At 54.9% G+C, this 23,136-nt stretch overlaps 1 protein-coding gene across 3 annotated transcripts in view; it reads left to right on the forward strand.

Moving 5' to 3' along the window:
• Window positions 1-1,742: 1,742 nt before the first annotated feature.
• The window catches only part of SH2D3C (SH2 domain containing 3C), a 33,294-nt gene continuing 11,900 nt past the window's right edge, over window positions 1,743-23,136 (forward strand). The window contains exons 1-3 of one of the 3 annotated variants that reach the window (XM_086325023.1): window positions 1,743-2,077; window positions 4,485-4,962; window positions 16,133-16,172. In XM_086325023.1, coding sequence (XP_086181149.1) covers window positions 2,041-2,077; window positions 4,485-4,962; window positions 16,133-16,172 — 555 coding nt within the window. In that variant the 5' untranslated portion in view covers window positions 1,743-2,040. Of the gene's footprint in view, window positions 2,078-4,484; window positions 4,963-6,954; window positions 7,062-16,132; window positions 16,173-18,572; window positions 19,243-23,136 lie in introns of those variants that run through there. The other 2 variants (XM_086325025.1, XM_086325026.1) reach the window with 2 other exon arrangements.

The following is a 23,136-nucleotide window of genomic DNA, read 5'->3' on the forward strand; positions in this document are numbered from 1 at the left end:
CTCTTATGGAGGGTCACACAGCAAGTCGGGAGTGGGTCTGGCCAGGAAGCCAGTACTGGCTGATGCCACCACTTCAGCAGTGAGCCCAAATCCCTCCAACTGCCTCCTGAAAGAGAAGCTGGGGGATTCACCCTCCAGCTCTCATCAGGAAGATCCCTCTAGCTATCACGAGGCTACCAGCCCCTGTCCTTCTTTCAACAACAAGCAGAGACGGGAAGGAGTTAAAACACCTGGGTATCTGTCCAGCCTCTGCTCCTTGTTAGCCTCAGTTCCCTCATCTGTGAAATGGGACAGTGCCAGGATCACCTCACAGATCTGTGACAATCTGTGGGGGCTTCCAGATCCATGCCTGGATCATGGTTGATGCTCAAGAGAGGGAACTGGAGTTGTATCCCCTTTTCCTCCCAAGTCCATGGTCCAGAAGCCCCCTCCTTTCATTTGAACTTTGTCCCATCCAGGCCTGTTTGCTGCCTCCATCTCATGGGCTGTGTCCCTTTCCCTTCCAGGGCCTCAGGTTCCCCCTTGTCCCATCGAGAAAGTTTGGCAGGCCCTTCTCCCACCAAGGTCTATCATCCAGCTGCCAGAGGGTGGCAGGCACTCTGAGTGTGCAAGTTAGGACCTCAGACTCCATGGCTGGACACGCAGGTCCCAATTCCAGGTCACTTGATTTCGGGGCATGGCCTCAGTTTCCACATCTGTAGAATGAGGACAAGAAAAACAGTATTTGCCTCCTTAGGGCAAAAGAACTGAGCCCTTTGGCTGGCCCGTACTAGGTGACCAGAAAACGTTAGTCATCAGTAGTCATTATTTTTATGGAGGATGTACAAGGGGCCCCACCTGACCTTGAACTTCCCCTTTCACAGCCCAGTGGGCCAGTCCTGGAGCCAGGATAATAAGGTCCGATCATGCGAGAGCCTCCGTGGGTTGACTGTGTACCTTATGCTCATGCCTAGTCTAGAAGTTAGGTAACCGAGTCTTCAGAGGCAGAAGTAACTCCGCACTCAGAGCGGGGATCTGAAGCCCCTGGTCTTTCAGGTACCCCCCCAGCAGTTGCTGGAAGCTTCTGCAGGTGGCAGGGACAACCTGTGTAGGGGAGGTTTCATTTCCTCATCTCTGTCCTGTCCATGTGAGCGTGCACACACACACACACACACACACGGGGTTGCAGGGTAGAAAAACACCAGGCTGTGGGTTAGGGGCCTGAGAGGGCAGGTTGTCACTCAGTCTGTGCTACCGACCCGCTGTGTGACCTGGGGGCCTTCTGCCTGCCTGTGTCTCGGTTTTCCTATCCTATCCTTGTACAGCGGGGTGGTGGACTAAATTATCACCATGTCCCTGCCAGCTTGAAAAGGAGTGACCATGCCTTGAGGGCACTGATTCTGTGCCAGGCTTTGCACCAAGCGCTGGACCCTGTGAGGTGGGCATTGCAAATACCCCTCACTCACAGAGACAAAACTAAAGCTCGGGGAGGGATTTGTCCAGGATCACACAGTGACAGAGGGGGGCAGCCAAGAGTTGAATTTGGGTGGCCTCAGGGCCCACGGGCCAAACCATGGCACTCCCCTCGCCACCACTGCCAGTACATCCCCCGGCACTGAGGCTTAGAATAAACCCCTCTGCCCGCAGGCCTGACTCCCTGCACCCTCCCAGCCCGCTGGCCAGACCCCCCAACAGCAGTTGTCAGGTCCCTGGAGGCCCCCAGCCCAGTAGGCTCTGTTCCCAGAGCCTGCGGTTTCTTTCCCAGACCTTCCAGATCTCACGCGCTTGTGGTCTGCCCCCTGCCTCCCCCCGCTGCCGAGGCCAAGGAGGAGGCCCACAGGGGCTGGGACTTGAGGGGGGGCGCCCTGCCTCCGCCCCCCTGCGGAGAGGATGGGGAGGGTGGGGCTGTGAGAGTTTCACTGGTTTAAAAATACACAGAGGAAGCTAGCGAGAGGGCGCGAGAAAGGGGAAGGGGAGGTGAGGGAGGCATCCCAGCACTGATGTCCAGAGCTTCGAGTGGCCACTCGCCTTTCGGCCAGGGGCTCTGCACGGCTTGCCAAGATGACGGAGGGGACCAAGAAGGCCAGCAAGAAGTTCAGTGAGTGTGGGGTGCCGTTTGCACCGTCCTTCATCCCTCTGTCTGTCTGTCCGTCTCAGCCTCTCTGCATCCGCTTCTTCCCACTCTATCTCGTTTCTGTTTCTCTTTCTGTCCATCTCTGGCTCTCTCTGGAGGACTCTGAGAGTTTCCATGGTGCCGTCTCTCCATCCCTCTGGCCTGATCTCTCTCTCCATCTCTGTTTCTGTCTGGTCTGTCTCTGTCGCTATTCCTCTGTCTCTCCACCCGACTGTCAGTCTCTCCATTCGTTTGTGTGTCCTCTGGCTCCCTGTGACCTCTGGGCTATGCCAGGGAAGACCTCCACGCATTCCATTGCCTGCCTCTGTGCTGGTTCACACGGAGGTCTCAGGTTGGGAGATGCTGGGGCTGGGGCGGGGGGAGGGGTGCGTGCCATGGGTTAATGTCCCATGACCCCACCAGCAGTGACGCTGGGACCCAGAGCATCTAAATGAGGGGCCACACCCACCCATCACTCTTCTTTCCCAGGTTGCTGATTCCTTCCTGGTCCCAGCAAACTTCAGCTCCCTCTGATTCTTTTAAGATTTAGATACGGATTTAGCTGTGCTGGGTCTTAGTTACGGCACTCGGGATCTTCAATCTTCATTGTGGCATGCAAGATCTTTTTAGTTACAGCATGTGGGATTTAGTTCGCTGACCAGGGATCGAATCCCAGGCCCCCTGTATTGAGAGCACAGAGTCTTAGCCACCGGACCACAGGGAAGGCCCCCTCTGATGCTTTGGACCTGACAGCACATGAGGGGAGTGCACAGGGCAAAGATTATGACTGTATTCCACAGACAAAAGACCCAGAGACTTGCCTGAGGTCATATAGGGCTACAGAGCAGGGCTGTCTCACGTCCCTGGACCCTGGACTTCAGTTTCCCTCCCTGCCCCACTACTGCTTCCTCCAGACCCCCGGTGCCCAGGAGACAAAACAAGTGGTACGGAGAAAGGAGGCGATTCGCTCGTTGGCATAGCTTTCTAAGAGCAGAGCCTCAGCATCTGCTGATGGCGCTTGTCAGGAGGCAGAGGCTATAACTGAGGGTGGCGTGGGGGGTGGGCAGGCCTGGGAGGAAAGCCCCAGAGCACTGATCCCAGCACTCCAGCGCCGCGGGCCCTCGGCCAGGCTCCGCTTGGCTTTTTGACCCTGGGCAAATTCCTTCCCCTCTCTGGGCCTCAGTTTCCTCTCCGTCAAATGGGGCCATCCCACCTATGTTCCACCGTGGTCGTGAGGATCTGAGGAGGTGGAGGATGCCAAGGAAGTGGAAAATGCCAGGGTGTTTTCGTTTTTGCTTATGGAGGGGCCGTAGTGAAGTCCGGCAGACGGCGGTGGCTAGGAGGAGGGGCAGTCCCACAGCTGGGAGCAGGCAGGAGGGCGCTCAGGCGCACCCCTGCGGAAACGCGGAGATGGTATCACCCGAGCACTGCCGCCTGAGTCCCCACCAGGGCTCAGCTGACAGGAAGGAGAGGACTGCGGGAAGTGGGACCCTCAGGGACCCGACAGCCCCCTTCTCATTTCATCCGCACCTCAGGGGCACCTCAGAGCCTCGTTCAAACACCCACATCACGACCCCCGCCCCGACCCTGACACGCACGTCACACACACACACACACACACACACACACACACACACACATGTGCTCTCAGCTATGTGACTTTGGGCAGGTCATGTCACCGCTCTGAACTTCAGTTTCTTCATCTGGAAAATGGGGGATTAAACTTGTGCCATGGGGTTGTGCTGAGAATTCAGGGAAGTAATTAATGAAGGTGGCATGTTTGACAAACGCAAAGGCATTCATTGTGATCGTCATCACCATCTTTCTTCATTGCTTCTGACGGCTATGAAGCATGTTATTTACCTGCAGAGGTCATGGCTTTCTTCATTTCTTCCATTGCTCAGAGGGCAGTGGTCCCCAGCCTTTTTGGTCCCCAACCAGGGACCAATTTCGTGGAAGACAGTATTTCCACCATCTGGGGATGGTGGGGGGGATGGTTTGGGGATGATTCAGGTGCATTAGACTTATTGTGCACTTTATTTCTAGTCTAATGCTGTTGCTGATCTGCCAGGAGGTACTGGTCAACAGCCCAGAGGTTGCCCCCGCCCCCGCCATGGGGGACGGATACTATAGTCCCTATCTTACTGATGTGGATGAATGGGGCTCAGAGAGGTCAAATGACTTGCCTAAGGTCACAAAGCTAGGATGTGGAATTGAAAGGCTACGGGATCCCAGTGATGCCATATTATACCATAACTCCTAGAGGGGGTGTCAGTGAAGCTCCCAACCCTCCATGAACCCTCAGTGAGTGGAACTGCACAAATGTTTCATTGCTTTTATTATTACTGCTGGAGATGTCATTAACTCCTTTTCCTCCCCTCCCCCCTTCCAGAGTTCTTCAAGTTCAAGGGGTTTGGGAGTCTCTCCAACCTTCCGCGGTCCTTTACTCTGAGACGATCTTTGGCCCCCAACAGTATCCGGCCCCAGGTGGAGGCTGACACCTTCGATGCCACACAGGATGACATGGTGACAGTCCCCAAGAGCCCCCCGGCCTATGCCCGCTCCAGCGACATGTACAGCCACATGGGCACCATGCCTCGCCCCAGCATCAAGAAGGCTCAGGGCAAACAGGCCACCCAGAAGGCCCAGGAAGTTGGCCCTGAGCTCCAGGTGGTACCCCGAAGCCTGCCTGACCCTCCAGGCTTGGAGGCAGCTGAGAAGGTGGTGCCAGGGACCATTGCCTCCAGGGAGGATACCCCAACAGTGGGACCCAACCCTTCAGCAGTGGAAGTGGACCCCACAAGAAAACCTGAGGATGCCAGGCCAGACACAGAAGAAGGGCGAGACCCCAAGAATGTGCCCTCAGAAAGGTAGGTGCCGATCAGGGGAGGGTGAGGGCAGAACCTGCGGGGATGGCATGTCCAGCCTCCTGTCAACAGAGTCTGGAGAGGACCGCCCAACACACACATCTGTAGAAAGAAAACAGAATACACACACGCACACACACCCCCTACACATTAACTAAGTGCTTACTATAAACCAGGTTTCCCTAGTGGCTCAGATGGTAAAGAATCTTCCTGCAATGCAGGAGACTCAGGTTCGATCTCTGGGTCGGGAAGATCCTCTGGAGAAGGGAATGGCAACCCACTCCAGTATTCTTGACTGGAGAATCTCATGGACAGAGGAGCCTGGTGGGCTATATATAGTCCATGGAGTCACAAAGAGTCAGACACAACTCGCAACTAACACTTTCACTTCACTTTTCACTACTATAGACCAGGCACTGTACTTAGCCCTTCACATGTAATTAATTCTCAGAAAAAAAAAAATCCAGGGAGAGGATACTGTTATTTCCATACCACGGATGAGGAAACTGAGATTCAGAGAAGAAATGCCGTCTGCCCCTGTCAGATTGCACATCTAGCAAATGACGAAATTAGGACTTGACCTAAGACCCACCTGACTCCAGCGCCCTAGGCAGCCTCCAGCATGAGCCCTCAGCACTGGGCCCAGCCCAACCACTGGATCCCTGCCCTGGGCCCCCACCTCTGAATCTCCGCCTTTAATTCTGCTGGACAACATTGCTCCCCTAGGTCTGGTAAAGCGTTTGCTACCTAACTTGGGTACAGGGTGTGTTGAATTGTTGCAAAAATACAAATAGTGATGTGACCATAGCCCTCAGTTAGTAAGTACCTGTTTTACTAGGTGTCAAAACAAATGTTACTCACTGAAAATTCTGTAAAAGATTATATCAATACTATAACCTGCCCCGCCCCCATCTTACAGCTGGGGAGCCTGAGACTCAGCCAAGGTTGCAGGGGTGGGATTTGAGCAGGAATCTGCCTGTCTCCAGTGGCTGCACACTCATCCATCACATGGTACCCACCACATTCTAAGCCCTACAGCCCTTGGGAGACCCCTCAGCCCCAACCAAAGACATCTTTGTCTTTCCAACTCTCAGAGACTTTGTCTAAACCACACTGGTTATTATAGATGTACTTACTGAAATAAAGAGGGAAAAAGAAAATCTGAGAAAAATTAAACTCTAGGGTTTGTTTTGGAACCTCTCTTGAGTGATTTTGCCCTGAGACACCAAGCACAGCTTCTGTGCGCTGGGATAATTGGTCCTTCAGTGGGGAGGAGGAGGACCTTGTAGAGCTGCAGAGTGAATCCAGACCAGACTGCCTCTTACTGACCTTGGACAAGTCTGTTCCCTTCTCGGAGCCTCGCTTTTCTCATCTGACAAATGCGCACAACGATACCACCTACCTTGTAGGGCTGTGTTGAGAATTCAAGAATAACGTACTCGTAAAAATCTTAGCACAGTGCCTGGCACACAACAAACAACGCAATAAATGGGAAGTGCCTACATTTATGATTTAAAGAACGAATGCTTTCTCACCATCTTTACCTACTCCAGGCTGCCTTCTCTTGCCATCCTCTTAAATTCTGCCTCATTCGGGTGTGCAACAAGGATTGTATGTAGGGGTCCAGTGCGGGTCGGGGAGCGTTGTGAGGTAACCCAAAGCCTGAGGTTTGCGGAAGCGCGGCTGGCGAGGCGCAGGGGCGTGTCTGGGAGGCGTGGCCTTTCCATGCTGCTCGGGGACTGTTGGGGAAGCTGGCGTTGGAGAGGGGCGGGGCGAGGCGGAGGCGTGTGCTGGGGGCGTGGCCTTCCCACCCTCCCCTACCCTGACGGACAAGGAGAGGCGAAGGGCGTGTCCGGGGCGGGGCACGTCCTTCCCAGAGGGCGGAGTAGACGGTGGAGAACGCCGAGGGAGGGCGGAGGGGGCGTGTCAGAGGCGTGGCCTCAGGCCAGGCTCCGCCCCTGGAGTCCTGCTGTGAGCTCCACAGCTCCGTAGCCTGAGAAAGGCGGGAGCCTTGGAAACAGGAGGTCCCCGGGTTGCTGGCGGCGACGGCAGGGAACCATGACTGCAGTGGGCCGGAGGTGCCCCGCACTGGGATCCAGAGGGTGAGTGACCGAGCTGGGACCAAGGAGGGCCACCGCCTGGGACCGGGAGTTGGCTGTGGGGGAAATCTGTGCCCCTGGGGCAGCTGACAAACCTGGGTGCGAGTTTAGCATCTGGCACTTTTAAACTTTCTTTTGGTGCAACTCTGACCCCGCTTCAGGCTGAGCATCTGCTGGTCACAACAGTCCCAGAAGAGAGACACTATCACTATCCCTAGTTTACAGATAAGGAAAGAGGTTTACTTGCCCAGTTTGACACAACTAATGAAAGTCAGAACTAGCGTTCAACTCCACCTTCCCGGATCAGACCCCTCAGCAGGTCTTGAGACACCTTTAGAATGCCAGGTCTAGGAGCCAGCCATCCTCCCCTGTGGGCAGAGATAGTCCTGGCAGTGCCTTGGGGTATCAGGCCTGGCTTAGAGCTGACAGAGGAAATAGGGGGACTCTCCCTTCCTGCCCCTGATCACCTGGGATGTCCCGGGGTCCTGAGGAGGGTGGATTAGCAGATCGGATTGAGCCTCTTCTTGGTGCCCTGGGACCCAGTGTCCCACCTGCCTTAGGCCAAGTAGAAGGTGAGGAACTGTTGAACATTTCTTCTAAGAGCCTGTGAAGCTCAACTCTTTGCCAGAGACAGGAGAGCTGCTTTGCAGGTGTGATCTCAGGCTTGTCCTGCCCTGCTCTGGGCATCCATATCTCCAGCAGCCAAGATAGGTCTGGGATGGTCTCTGAGGATCCGTCCAGTTTGGGGATGAGGGCGTTTGAGAACTGCCACTGAGTAAGAACAGGGGCCTCGTTCCTGAGTGTCCCAAGGGGGGTCATCCCTGTGGCTGTTCAGCCTAAGCTGGGGGAGATGTGTCCCTCCCCTACCCCCTAGGAAGCAGGGTGCACCTGGAGCAGAAGGAAGGAAGGGGAAGAGGTGAGGCTGCAGGAGTTTCCTGGTGCCCTGTACTCTGCTGAGATCATGGAGGATGAGAGGAAGGAGGGAGGAGGGGCCAACGACACAGGCAATGAAGGGCCTTTAGCTCCCAAAAAGGAGAGTGCCGCCCAGCCTGCCCCCAGCCCCCGTCCCCTCAGCTGCCTGCAGGGAAACAGTGACTCTAGAGAGTCCTGACACTCAACTCTTCAGTTCATGCTGTAGAGGAGGAAGCGGCTGCTTAGAGAGGGAAGGGAGGTCCCCCAAAGCCCCACACTATAGCCACACCCACACTCAGGAATGGTCAGGCCAGGGTCCCACCAGAGGCTGGCCCTGCCTGGAATACTCAGTGGGTCCCCTCTACCACATGGGCCCTGTGAGGTGGAGCCTCTATTTGCTGCATTATACCAGTGAGGAGACTGAGATTCAGAGAGAAAAAGGGACTTTCCTGGGGTCACAGAGAGATTAGAACCAAGGTTTGATTCCAACCTGACCAGCTCCCAAGCCCAAACTCTTAACCACTAGGCCATGTATCACCTGCTGTAAATAAAAATCTCAGAGCTGTCTCTCTCATTACTTCAAATGGCTTCCCATAACCCTGGAAAGGCGGTAACAGGAGCCCATTTTACAGGTGAAGACATCAAGGTTTTGTGAGGTTAACAACTTGCTCGAGATGAGACAGTGGAGCTGGAACTTCATTCATTTTAATAGTTACCGAGATGTAGCTATGCCCTAGACACCCCTGTAGATTCTGGGGAGAGAGCCGTGAGCATAGCAGACAAAACCCTACTCTCATGGAGCCCCCATTCCAGGGTGGGGGAGACAGATGATAAACCAGATAACGAGTTATCTGGTCGGCTAGAAGAGAAAAGCACTAGAGAGAAAGATTTAAATCAAGTAGGGTAACTGGTCTTGGGGTAGTGGCTAAAAGTTATCCAGGGAAAAATTCTCAGTGAGAAACCGATATTTGAGCAAAGGAGATGAGGGAATAGACCCCCCTACCCTCCCTTTTTTTTTACTTGAAATATAGTCGATGTACAATATTATGTTAGTCTCAGGCATCCTGGGAACAGACCCTCTTGATGGCTAGGGAAGGGTATACTAGGTCAAAGGAACAGTAACTACAAAGGCCCTGAGGTGGGAGCATACTTGCCGTGTTGGCGGAGCAGCAGAAAGCAAGCTGGGGGCTGGGGAGAGGAGGGGTGGAAATGAGGCCAGAGAGGAAATGGGTTCAGATAAGCAAGGCCTGGAAGGCCCAGCAAGGACCTGGCTTTGACTGTAAACGAGATGGCAGCCGTCGCTGGCCTTGAGCAGAGGACGGCCCCACTCTGACTTACGTTTGACAAGCACCTCTCCTTTGAGGAAGATTGGCCCGAGTCTTACTCTTTTCTGAGGTGTCTCACTGGAGCATCCTTCCCTTCCTCCCAGAGACCCAGGCCCCTCTGCTCTCACTCTCAGGGCCGTTCAGCAGGAAACTTGAGACTTGGAGAAGGTAGGGCCCCATAGGAGAGCCAGGGGCACCCTGAGCTGCCCGCACCGGGCACTGAGAATAAGCCAAGACGCTCCCCCCACCCCCATTTCCTTTTGGAATGTTGATTCTGGTCCAAGAATTCCCAACACTCCCGCGAGTCCCACGACCCTCTCGGCCCTGCAAAGTGACGTCAGTTGCTGGGCATCTGGTAGTGATTACCCACCAGGGGAGGGGGCTGTGGTGGGCCCAGCCTGTTCGGTCTCCTCAGGCTCTGGGCGGCTGGTCCTTGTCTTCCGAAGGGGCCCAGCTGCTCCTGGCTCTCATTTCCTGTGGAGACTTTCTCACAGCCCTCGAGACCCCCAGACGCCTCGGGCTGTGGGAATTGGGCTGGCTTGGGATAGACGGACGGTTCCCCCATCCCCAGCTGGAGCCACATCCCCTCAAACCCTCAGGGGACCCTGTTTACAGAATGCTGGATGCTCGGGGCGTGAGAGCTGGGGAGGACAGGGAGGGGTGCGGGGGGTGGGATACACCAGCTGCTCAGAGGCCCGCTTGACTGTCTTTATAACGTTGAGAGACCCCCTCCCCTCTCTGACCCTCAGTTTCCCCATCTGCTTCTCCAAAAACAGCACCTGTTTCACAGGGTCATTGTGAAGAGTAGACAGAGTAGAGCATTTTTCCTAGACATGGCCTGAGGAAATGCCAGAATACGGGATGCGCGGGCTACCAGCACAACTGTGTAGAAGAGAGGAGACTGGGGCCCGACGAGAGCGACTCGCGCAGCGCCATGCAGCCTCTTTCACCCCAGCTCGGTGCCCTCTCCCGAGCCCCCAGTGTCCTCTTTCTGCTCATGCCCACTCCATGTCCTCTTCCTAATGTCAATTCGGGGCTCCTGGTCTGGTCGAAATATTGGTTTTCGTCGCTTTCCCCTCCCCAGTGTCTCCCTGTCTCCATCCGGGGGCTCCCCAGTGTCTCCCTGTCTCCATCCAGGGGCATCCCCATCTCTAGGAGAGCCTGCCTAGGGCAAGGAGAAAAGCAGAACCAACGTGAGTCTCCTCTGAGTAGCCGCGTGCCCTGCTGTGAAGCGAGGCTTCCACACAGGACCTCAGTCAGCGCTCAGCACTTGCTTTCCCCCTTTGCCCTTGGCCAGCAGCTGTTGAGTCCCAGCAACTCCTGGGACCCAGACCCCCCAGCTCTGCCCTGGGAAGAGTGGCCACTGATCTGGCCTCTCCCCACAGGTCTGGCGCCCTCCCTGAGCTCTGCCAGGGAGCTTACCCCTGTCAAGAAGACTGAGGGCACAGGATGGGGGAGGGGAGCAAGGCTGTCTCCAGGACAGTGGTGGCTCCTTGTTCAGGAGAGGGGGTGGGGCAGGGGCTAACATCAAGGGCCTTCCTGACAGGGAATCCCAAAGGCCCACGGCTGGGTGTCCCCAAAGAGATGGGGGTTTCCACCCCCAGCTCTGTCTGCTCAGAGCCTTGAAGGACTAAGGAGCACAGAGCAGGGCTGTTGCTCTGCTCGGGTGAGTGAAGAAGGGAGAGAATCTCTCTAGCCCCCAAGAAAGGCAGGATGGGAGCTCTCTGGGGTCAGGGTTGGGTGGCAGAGGGAGGAGCCTCAGGGGGCTCCCTGGGGTTAAGGGGTTAAGGAACCTTGTACCTTTTCTTCTCATAGGATGCTTGCAGCCACTCTATGAAGACACTTAAAATATGCCCATTTCACAGATGGGGAAGTCGAAGCTCACAGAGGGGAGGGCGGGGGGATGCTGAGAAGCAGGAGGCAGAGGCTGGGAAGTGTCCACTAAAGGCCATATGACCATGCCCCGGGAGCAAACTGGGGGACAGATAGAGGGCAGGAAGACCCCATGGCTCTGCAGGGCAAGGCTACCCGTGGCGAGGAAGGGCCAAGGTGGAAGAGGACAGCAGCCTCTTCTCCAGAGTCCCTGTGGGAGCCTCACCCTTTCTCTCAGGCCAGGATGGAGACCCTGAAGGTAAAGCTCGGACTGAAACCTGCGTTGGGGAAATAAAGGGTAATGGACTGTAATTGCAGGTCATTAATTCAATTAATTAAGCTAATGTATGCAATAAGTGGTATCAGTTATTAGAACAAATCAGCTAATACAGGCAATTAAAGGGGTGGTTATTTAAATAATTGATGCAGCTGATTAATGGAACTGATTTAGCTCAATTGTCACTATTATTTATTAATTGATTTCACCACTAATATTAGAGGGGAAATGCCTTTGAAATCCATAAAATAAGAAATTAATTAATGAATTAATTAACGGAGCTGAGTTTTTAAACATGGAAACTTCGATTCCTGGATTTAGTCATTACAAAAGGAGAGAGAACATTCTAGAAATCTCCAAGCAAACTGAGATCTGCAGGCTGAATAGAAATTCCTCTGACTCTAAGGGAGAGAATTCCTCTGGGCAGAAGGTATATCATGTGCAAAGGTCCTGAGGCTGGAGGCAGTAGCGCTCTTTGGAGGAAGGCTGAGGTCGGAGTGCCTGGAGGACCCTGAGGAAGAGTGGAGGGGTGGCTGGCAGGGGCCTGGTCACAGAGGGCCCACCAACCAGAACTAGAGCTTGTCCTCAGGACTTCAGGGACTGCTGTGACATTCGTTCATTCAAAAACATCTTCATGGGGTGCCTGGCACCATTCCAGGAAGAACCCAGCCCCTACCCTGTGGAGCTGATGTTCTGATGAGAGGACACAGCACAGGGCAAGTCAGATGAAGCCCTACAGAGAACAATGAAGCAGGGCGGGGAGGTGGGGAGCCTTGAGTGGGCTCCCTTCACTTCCAGGTGGGCAGCCAGGGAAGTCCTTACTGAGAAGGGGACGCTTCAGTAAAGACCTGAAGGAGGGAAGGGCAGGAGCTCAGTGGATATCTGGAGGGAAAGTATTCTAGTAGAGCAGTCAGGAAGTGCAAAGGCCCTGAGGTCGGGACAAAAGGCAGTGAGAAGCTCAGCTTGGCTGCGGTAGCATGAATGAGGGGAGTGTTGTTGGAGAGTGACGGGAGAGGTGGTGAGGAGCCAGTGTGCAGAGGCTATTATGAGGACTTCAGCTCTTATTCTGAGTGAAACTAGGGGCCACTCTAGTGGGTTGGAGCCGAGGAAAGGTGTGATCTGATTCATTTTAACAGGACTGCTCTGGCTGCTGGGGTGAGAACAAGTCACAGGGGCACAGATGCAGGCAGGGAGGCAGTGGCGAGGTGGTGGCCATAGTCTGGGCAGATGATGGCCATGGGTGGTAAGCAGACATGGTCACTTTAGGTCTTAGAAATCCTGGAGTATTGCAGAGGGGCAGGGAGGGGCCATGGCGAGTTCCCGGGCCTGGGCCTTGACCCGAGCACCCAACTGGCTCTGGCCACCTGATATCCCTGGGGCGGGCACCCCCTCCCCAAGACTCTGCTCCTGCCCAGCTCCTGAGGGGAAGTGGACAGGAAGCAGGAAGAAATGCTGGGGCAATCCCAGTGTCCTGGCCAGTCTGTTCCCAACAGTGGGAGGATTTCCTGGCCTGAATGGCCGGAAATGCTGGGACAGGACACCTCACCCAGGAAGAGCAGGGAGGTGAGCAAGGGGAGGGGTCCCTACTTTACCCCACCCCACCTTGGCTGGACAGAGAGAACTCACATGGCTTTTGGAGCCTGCAGGGGCCGGGTTGCAGCTTGAGGGACGATAGTTAGAGATCAGGAAGGACTTTGCAGGAAGGAGGGACAGCCCCAGGGACTCTAGAATGTCCAAACAGGGAGGACTGTTAGCCAGCATCCCAAAGAGGAGCCCCTGCCCCAGGAGCTAGGGGGAACCCTACATGAAATCACACCCTGGAAACACACCTCACCCACAGTTTTTATTTTGTCTCGTTTGTAGCTCAGCTTTTTCGGTTTGCAACTTATTTTGTTAGATTTATCACATTTCAGTTTAAATTTGGGGCTTCTCTATTTGGGGAAGTTTGACCTCCCTCCCTAGTTTGCAGATGGGAATATTGAGGCTTGTGTCAGCCAGAGAACCAGGGTCCAGCCTGACAGAATTAATAATAATAATAGTGATGAATACTGGTTGAGGGTACACTCTTTATACATTTCTTAGGCAATAAATGTGGGCTTCTCCGGTGGCTCAGCAGTAAAGAATCTGCCTGCAATGCAAGAGACACAGGAGATAAAGGTTCAGTTCCAGGGTTGGGAAGATCCTCTGGAGGAGGGCATGGCAACACACCGCAGTATTCTTGTTTGGAAAATCCCATGGGCAGGAGGAGCCTGGTGGGCTATGGTTCACGGGGTCGAAGAGAGTCAGACACGACCGAAGCGACTGAGTACCCGTGCACGCATAGTTGCTTTACAATGTTTTTATATTAGTTTATGCTGTGCAATGAAGTCAATCAGCTATGTATATACATATATCCCCTCCCTCTTGGACCTCCCCCCCACCCCCACCATCCCTTCTAGATCATCGCAGAGCACTGAGCTGAGCTCCTTGTGCTATACAGCAGGTCCTCACTAGTGCATGCGTGCTCGGTCGTATGCGACTCTTTGCCACCATATGGACTGTAACCCACCAGGCTCTTCTGTCCTTGGGATTCTCCAAGCAAGAATACTGGAGTGGGTTGCTGTACCCTCCTTCAGGAGATCTTCCCGACTCAGGAATTGAACCCAGGTCTTCTGCATTGTAGGCAGATTTTTTACCCACTGAGCCACTGTGGGTCCTCACTAGCAGCAGGAAACAACTCTCAAGCTCCTGCTGTGTGCTGGCGGCTCAGCAGTGAACGAGACAAAGTCAGTGCCCTGGTGGAGATGGCGGGTACCTGGAGTCAACAAATAAATGGAAAGTGATTGTTTCGGGTAGAGACTGAGGAAAATAAAACAGGAAAATAAAACAGGAAAATAAGACAGAGAGCGAAGGACAAGGGACAGTTCTAGGCACGGTGGTCAGGGAAGGCTTGGGGACATTAAGCAAAGCCCTAAATAAAGTAGGGGGAGGAGCAAGCTATGTGATAATCTGAAAGAACTTTCCAGGCAAAAAAACAGCAAGTGCAAAGGCCCAGTGGCCTGGAGCAGAATGAGGAAAGCAGACGTATTTTGGGGGTGGGAATTCATGAGATGGGCAGTTGGGTCACCACGGGGCCTTGTAGGCTGGGGCAAATATAAGCCTGTTTATGCTTGTTTTTCTGGCATAAAAATGGCTTCTCTTTACTCTCACAAAGGAAGTCTTGGTTTAGATGATAAATTATGTGGCTGGCTGTTTGCAGGCCATGGAGTAGGGTTTAGATTTCATTCCTTGAGAGATGGAACAGTTGGGGGGTTGTTTTGGTTTTGCTTCATTTTAAATTAGATGAGATTGCATTAAAAAATAAATTTATGCTTATTTAATTGGCTGTACCAGGTCTTAGTTGCTAGTTGCAGCACCATCTTGGTAGTTTTTTTTATTGCAGCATGCAGGATCACTTGGGGTCTTTAGTTATAGCATGCGGGATCTAGTTCCCTGGCCAGGAATCGAACCCAGGAGCCCTGCCTTGGGCTTCTGGAGTCTTACCCACTGGATCATCAGGGAAGTCCCAGGGTGGGAGGTGTTTGTGCACAGTGGCCTGCCTAGCTTTTTACCCGAGCGCCACCAGGGCAGCGGAGGGGAGGCTGACCGAGGGCTGTGAGGGCAGACCCGGCAGGTGGCAAGAAGTCTGCTGTGTGCTCCAGGAGGACAGAGAAGGCGCCCCAGATGGGGCTGGGTTGACATACAGAGAGAAGTGGTCAGGACCTATTCTGGAAAGAGACCCACAGGATTTCCTGATGGATTGGGCGTGGACTATGAGTGAGAGAGGAAGCACAGAGGACCACAGGGTTTTTGGCCAAACAAAGCAACACAAAGCATGAAGCTGACATCTACTGAGATGGGAAGCGGATGTGGAGAGCAAGGGCATGGGGGATTGGGTGGGGTGGGGGATCTGTAGTCCTGCTTTGGATACAAAAGTCAAGTTCAGACATCTGAGAAGAGATGCTAAGGAGGCAGTTGGGTTTCTGAGTCTCGTTTTGAAGGGGAAGTCCAGGCTGCATCAGAGAAGGGAGGGCATTTAAGGCCAAGGATTGGGGATGTGGCTCATGGAGGTCCTCATCAGGAAGGGTGATATTTATTTGAGAGGAACAAATAAATATGTGTTTACTTGGGAACAATAGCCACCCCTGGCCTCTGACTTCTCCAGGCTGCATCCAGGCCACCCTTGAGGGGAGGGGAATCACTTTCACAGCCAGTTGTCACCAGCAACGACAAGGTGATGTGCCGCTGGGTGGGTCCCTCTGATGAGGGGATGAGGGTAGAGCTGGAGGGGAGGAGGTTGAGGCCCAGCCTGGGGCCACCAATGTGCGGAGTCAGGGAAGAGGTGGAGAGTGAACTTCGGGGGACCACAGTATCCTAAAGGTGAGTCAAGACAGCAAGCAGGCGCTATGTTAAGCATGTGACATTCATCAGCTCCCAGAGGCCCCGAGACAACCCGATGAAACACAGGCTCAGAGAGGTGAAGGGACCTGCCCAGGGTCACACAGCTGGAGAGTGGAGAAGTAGCCCAGCCTGCCAATTCCAGCCAGTGCTATCACCCGTATGCTCAGTCCTGCAGGCGCTCAGTGCTGGCACCAGGCAGGTGGGCAGAAGCTGGCGGCTGAGGATCCAGGCAGGGCTGGGAGCCACTCACCTCTCTTCTCTCCTTCCAGGGCCACTGCAGAGCCGGAGGCTGGCGGGGACTATGTGAAGGTAAGAGGGGCTGGGCAGGGGACACTGAGGGGGCCCAGAGCCAGTTCCAGGAAGGGCAGAGTCCTTTTCTGGCCTCATCAGAAGTCAGACCTCACCCACTGTTCTCAGAAGGAGAAGGTCTAGGGGTCAGGGCAGCCTAAGGGGTCTGCTTTCGCTCCAAGCATCTTCTTCCCAGGCCTGCCATCATTCTTTCCTGGCCCCAACCTCAGGACTTCCCAATGTTTGTTCCCACCAGACCCCATCCAGCCGCCAGCTGGACAGGGCCCCAGGGGTGCCCCCATGGGAAGACGGGCTCTAATCCCACTTGGTCTCTGAGCTGGAACTGGGAAGGGGGAGCAGGAAAGGATGACTCAGTTCTTCATCACAGATAACACAGTCGCCTTGATCAGAAACTTAACTTGTCCTGAGCACAGGAAATGTTGAAAATGCAGTTTTGAAATAATAATGATAACAACCATAATACGATAGAACATTTTGAGTGCCTACTGTGTGCAGAGTCCTGTGCTGGCTGCTGGCACTGAAAGGGAGTCAGCTCTGAGCTATTTATATGAATGAGGTCTTTGATTTCTCCCCTCATCATTGGGCCTTCTTGTGCATGTGTATGGATGGGAAACTTGAGGCCCAGAGAAGTGCAGTGACTTGCCCACAGCTGCACAGCTACTGCAGGGCTGAACTGGGATTGCTGTCGAAGTTTATTTGCTCCCAAGACCATGGACAGAGCTCTTGGCCTTCCTCATCCAGGAGTACCACCCTGAGCTAGGTCCTCTCTCTGAGTATGGAGCACGGGGCAAGGAGCACCAGGCCCTGTGTTTCAAGGGCTCCTGGCCCATGTGGGATCAAAGGAGAACCACTCAATGGTCTGGGCTTGTGTTTTGTCATCCAGCACACCCAAATTTTCGAGTCAGACCTTCTACTTATTTGCCACATGACTTTGGGTGTGTGTGTCACCTCTCTGAGCCTCAGTGTTCACCTATGTGAAATGGGGTAACAGTGGTACCTCCAACCCAGGGTTTCTATGGGCTCAATGAATCCATGCCCATTCAGGGGGGTATCTTGTCTGGTTCCTGACCCCAGGGACTTTCCATCACCCATAATACTGCCTGGAAAGCCCTGTGTAAGTGATCAGTAATGAGCACTGTGGGAAGTGCTCAGATTGCTGTCCCTTAACATCAGCAGAAGGCTCGATAAGAAGCCACTGGGGCTGTGGAGGTAGGAGATGACTTTCAGCTCAGGAGCTGGGAATGAGGAGATCAAGGAAGGCTTTCTGGAGGAGGAGGCATTGAAGCCAAGCCATTGCAGTTGACCAGGAATATGCACCAACACCCTCTCTCCAAAGAGAAAGCTGGAAAGAAGATAAAGATAAGCAGAGATGGGTGGTGGAATGATCCAGGCAGAGGTAAGAGTGTGGGTGAGGTCAGAAAGTGAGCTGAGTGAGCCCAGGAAATGCAGCCCAGGGCTGCAGCAAGTTGAGCTGGAGCTGCTGCCAGAATTTGGGCCCTGGCTTCTCATCCAGAGCCCTGGCATCACAGTGGGACAGAGGCCTCAGGGAGAACCAGCCCCAAAGCCAGTGGTAGACCACAGAGACATGTATTTCAGCACCTCACAAATCCCAGTTGCAAGGTAATGAGATCCCCATCACCGATGGTAGTGAGATCCCTGTGAGGATTATTAGCTTTGTATTTTTCCTTTAGTTTATGGGGCTGAAAAAATGTAATTAAAAATGCTATAAAAGAAAGAATACCCACACACCAGAACTGATTAAACAGTCCCCTAAAGAATGAACTCAAAGGAATATTAGTTTTAGCTTTAAGCCTCAGAAGAGAATGGAATCAATAGTCAGTTACCCAAAGTCCATTCCTCACCTTACATGCTCAGCTGCCAGAACTCCAGGGTTCTCAGATCATGATGCAAGTACTTTGATTCTAAGGCAAGGATTCTGAAGTTCCAAGACCATAAAATTTTATATCCATGCTCAGAGCGTCAGATGTATTTACAGAAAATAATCAAACATCTGAGAGGTGAACAGAGAGGTGAACTCATCTACCTAAGGTCACACAGCCTGCCACAAGATTTGAACTCCAGGCCTGACTGATGCAGAGTCAGCGATGACTCTCTTTGCACTGAAGAGCCTACGACCAAAGGTCCGGATTCTAAGACACTAAGCTTGAAAACAATAGCAGGCATTTCTTGAGCACTTGCTTAATGTCTGGCAGCTTATATGCATCAGCTCAGCCAATGCTTACCCGAGTTCTGTGAGATCGGCACAGGTATGTTTTCCAGATGAGTAAGTCTGGGCTGCAAGAGAAGGGACTGGTTGGGTGGAGGTGGGGGCACCGCTAGTTGAAGCCAGGCTGATTCCCAAACCCCAGAGCCTTACTGAGTTTTCTTCCCCACCCCCAGTCTGTCAATGACATCTCGCATTTCCCAGAAGAGTGTATGATTCCAAGTCAGAGATGAGAAATCCTGGACTCTGGGAGATTTCCTTAGGCCACAAAGGATTTGGTCAAATGTCTACAGGGATTTTTCCAGCTTTAGACATGGTTTAATTCAAAATCTCTGCCCTCTCCGGGTCAGTAAGGGGAGAGGTGAGTGGGGGAGGCAGGACCACTGCCCCCCCCCCCGCCCCCACCCCGCGCCTTTTCCCGGCCCACGCCATCCTTCTGCCCTCTTGACGCCCCCCTTGGTAGGTCCTCAGCTCCGCATCCCCAGACTCCGGGCTGCCGGGGCTGGAGGGCGGGGGACTGGGGGGCGAGGGGGCGGGGAGTCGGGGGCGGGAGGAGGGAGGAACAATGGCCCCCTCCCCTACCGGGGCTGGCTGGAGGGTGGGGTCTCCCCGCCCCGCCTCCCCGCTCCTCCCCCGACAAGGCGATGAGGTAATCGCGCCGCCGAGAGGCACGCGCAGCCGGTGCCCAGCCCGGTCGGTCCCGCGCCCCTGCCCCGCCGGCCGCCGCCCCCTGCACCGTCCCGGCCCCGGTCGCCCGGCCCCACCATGACCGAGCGGTGCAGCCTGTGGAGCGCCCTGTCGGCCGCCGCCTGCTGCTTCTACCGCGGCTCCTTCGTGCAGGTGCAGGTGAGGGGGCGGCTCGGCCCCCGCCAGGCGCTCCGAGCTGGGACCCCGGGCGCTCGCTGGGGCAGCCGGGGGAACCTCAGCCTGCGGCGCCGCGCAGGGTCCGGCAGGGCAGGGGCTGGGGGCAGCGGGCTGCGGGAGGGGGGCGGGGTCGCCCCAGCCTCACCTTTGGGCGCCCAGACGCTCCGCAGGGTGAGGGTCCAGCCGCCCCTCCCGAGACTTGGGGCTGCGGAGGCTGCCGTTCCGGTTGCTTCTGCCTCCTCCGCAGGGAGGAGCTGAGCTGGGGCACTGGGTACCAGGAGATGGGGTCTCCGGCGTCCTGCCGGTTCTCCTGCGAGCACTCCGGCCCCTGCATCTGACCCGGGCAGACTGACTCCCGCATTGTACCGGGGGGCGCTGGGCCGGGGTCCAAAGGCTGAGAGAGGGATGAGAAGCTGAGGGGATGCTGCCGCGGCTGCGGTCGGAGGGCCCGCGACTCTCCTGCCCTCTAGGTGGGCTCGGGCATGCTTGGGGCGCGGGGCTCCTAGCCCAGCTGTCCGGGCAGTGCGGGACGGCGCTGTGGCAGTGAAAGGGTTAAACGGAAGAGGGTGGAGGGGAGGACCCGGACCCCGCCTCTCTGCGGAGCATCATCTGGGGATGGCTTTGCTTAGGGTTGCCTGACTGAAGGGAGCTAGAGGGGTCTGGCTGGGCACTGGCTGTTGCGAAGGGGTTAAGACCTTGACCCGGGGTCTCCGCGCTTTCGCCTCTCAAGCCCCGTGGGGGACGCTGGGCGCATCACTTCTGCGCTCCCCCAGGCTCACTCACACACACACACACACACACACACACACACACACACACACACACAGACACATATACACGCACGCTTCGAGCCCGCCTGAATGACTGCCCTGCCGGCGGCTGAGCGCAGCATCCCTGCACCCGCCAATCAGGCGCTCGCAGGCCGGGAGGCGGTGAGATCATCTCTGGCCAATAGCAATGCTCCCGGGCGCAGGGATGCTGCATTCGCGCCCCAGCACCCACTCCCTTTGGGAGCTAGGGACCCCCGGGTCGAAGGTGAGGAAGAGGGCACAGGGACCCTAGGGTTCCCTAACTTCAGGTGTGTGGGATGACCCAGTTCGTCCGCCAGATTCTCCCTAACAGTTGATTATGGTTGGAAAAGCAGAGCCCAGTCTCCCACCCCCTATTTATGGCCCAGAGAGGGAAACTGACTGGCTCAAGGCCACACAGTGGCAGGCAGAGTCTTGGGACCCGGTTCTTTCCCCCGAAGCCCTCTCCCCTTCTTTGCCCCCCGTCCCTCTTGCTGCAGCTGTGGTACTGGGGCAACTTCTCAACTGCATGCTCTTTGTCAAGGAGGAATCTCCCCCATGACTTGCACTCTTCCCTCCCCAGGGTGTGGTGTGGTTTAGGAGAGGGGCCAGGACCTTGAAGACTAGGGAACTCCATGGAGAAGTGTAGGAACCTGAGAAGGCCCAAATGTCAGCTCACCCTGGAACTCCCTGCCTTTCTGGGGGATCAGTTTCTACCCTGGGCAGGGGATGTTCAGAATCCCCATCTCCAGGCCCTGCCTTTTCCTGAGCACTCATCTATGTCACCCACTCCCACCATCTGTCCCCAGAGCCTTACAGGCTCCTCACAGCTCAGAATTTTATGAGCCCATCGCCAAGCTGCTCCTGCCACCAGTCTTGCCCACCTTGGAGAGTGTTTCATTGTCTTCCCAAGCTGTCTGCCTAGAATCCTCTCTGACCCACGCCACCCTCTTCCCTGCACCCCATCAATGGTTGTCTAAACACCCTTCCCCCAGTCCCCACCCCAACACTCCACCCTGCCCTGCCATTGCCTGGAACACACTCCAGGCCCTCTCCACACAGCTGATCGAACCTACCCCAATGCTTTAAAAACCCTCTGCAGCTCTGCTCTGGCCTCTGGGTTAATCTCAGCTTCCCAAGGCAGATTCACAGCCCTGCCACGCCTGCCCCTGCCACCCCCCAGCCCTTCTGAAGCTTCTTCCCCCACCCCCAGGGCCTTAGCTCTTTCTACAGGGCCCTGAGTTTGCCACTCTCTTCCCAGAGCTCTTTCTTGCCCACCTGGTTGCCTGTCAGTCCCCACTGTAATCCTTTTGCTTGGCTCATTCAGGTCTTGGTGGAGACATCACCTCTTCAGGGACTCCCTGACCAGATGAGGAGGGACATGCTCATCTCCTCCTGGAGCTCCCTGTGTGTCTCTGAGCATCCAGAAACCCTAGGATTGCTTGTCAGTATCTGCGTAGCTCCCCTAGGGCTGAGGCTGCCTGTACTGATGACCTTGGATTCAGTCCCTGTCCTAGGGACTGTCCTAGAGTGGCATAAGACCTGTCCTAGAGAGGGGGTTCCATCAATGTGGACATAATGGAGTCAGAAATTCAAGATATCTCTGAAGCTGGGAAATGGGGTGTCTTAGGAGCAGTGTAGACTGAGGTAAACTGAGGCAGTAGAAGCAGAGGGATAACAAATGGAGTGGCAGGGTTAGGCTCTGAGAACTGTGAAAGGTCAGAGGAGGCAGGGAGTGGACTGGAAGCCGCTGGACCCTGGTGAGGAGTGGCTCCTGGGGAGAGATTGCCCTTTAGTGACCCCCTTCATCTGTCTTGCTGCCTGGTCAGTTCTGGGCCAGATCTATCCGTCCTGGGCCAGCCATCTTTGGGGCCTGGAGTTGGGGAAAGGGAGCAATGTTACATGTTCTCAGAGTGACAAGCACATCTGTGGGCTGGTTGCAGTGCTTTGGAGTATTGTCTCCTTTCATCCTTGCAACCTGGTGAGGCAGGTTCTGCAATTGTACCCATTTTATAGAGGAAGAAACTGAGGCCCTGGGGATTCATACAACATAGCCAGAATTGGGCAAGGGCTTCCCTGGTGGCTCAGATGATAAAGTGTCTGCCTGCAATGCAGGAGACCCGGGTTTGATTCGGGTCGGGAAGATCCCCTGAGAAGGAAATGGCAATCCACTCCAGCACTTTGCCTGGAAAATCCCATGGACGGAGGAGCCTGATAGGCTACAGTCCATGGGGTTGCAAAGAGTCGGACACAACTGAGTGACTTCACTTTCACTTTCTGTGGTGGGAATGTACCTGGCAGCAGGGACTCCCATCTCCCTGTTCTTAGGCTTCCAACCCCAGGCCACGGCAACCAGGAAACCAGGAATCTCCCCCTTGGGCAGGTGGAAAGGGGGATCCTGGGCATTAGCCCCAGTGAGTGACCTCAGGCTTCCCTGCTGGGCTGGTTGCCCCATCTAGCAGGGATTGCTTGGGATAGCAAGGAAGAAGGGGCTTTGTGAACAGTAAAGGACATCACAGATGCCTTTGGCGGGGGCCTCTGCGTCCCTCTTTGTAGCTGCCTCCTCCACCCCTGTATAATTCACTGCCCCAGAATGTATCCTCATCCACACAGCCCTGTTTTTGTCCATGGTTTTACCTGAGTACTTGCTGTCTTATCCGCTTGTAGAAATCCTCCCTCCCCCTACTTCCAGATCAGTTTGGTGTCCTTGGTACAAAATGAATTTCATGAGTGCCATCTCCTCCAGGAAGCCTTCCTAGACCACTCTACCTGGCCTAGACTCCATCTCCCTTTTGAAAGCTACCCAGCTCTTTGCCGCTGTCCAGTACTGTGGTGCTGACTGCAGTCTGCTGAAATACTTGTGTTGCTTTTGCCTCCTGTCTTAGACAAGGAGCTTCTTTGAGGTCAGGCTTGTTTATTTCCCTGTCTACCCTGGCAATAATGCAGTGCCTAGCACACAGTAGGCACTTTTTGGTGGATTTAATTGAGATTCCTCTACACCTACTGGGATAGGGACTCATGGGTGAGAACCTTTCTGGCATCTGTACCTAAGTGTTCCCAGAGTCCCGGGATAGAATGAGTTCACCTG

The sequence above is a fragment of the Bos grunniens genome, chromosome 11 (assembly GCF_055505025.1).
Source record: "Bos grunniens cultivar Pamir isolate PY7600 chromosome 11, Bosgru_T2T1.0, whole genome shotgun sequence".
Lineage (NCBI taxonomy): Eukaryota > Metazoa > Chordata > Mammalia > Artiodactyla > Bovidae > Bos > Bos grunniens.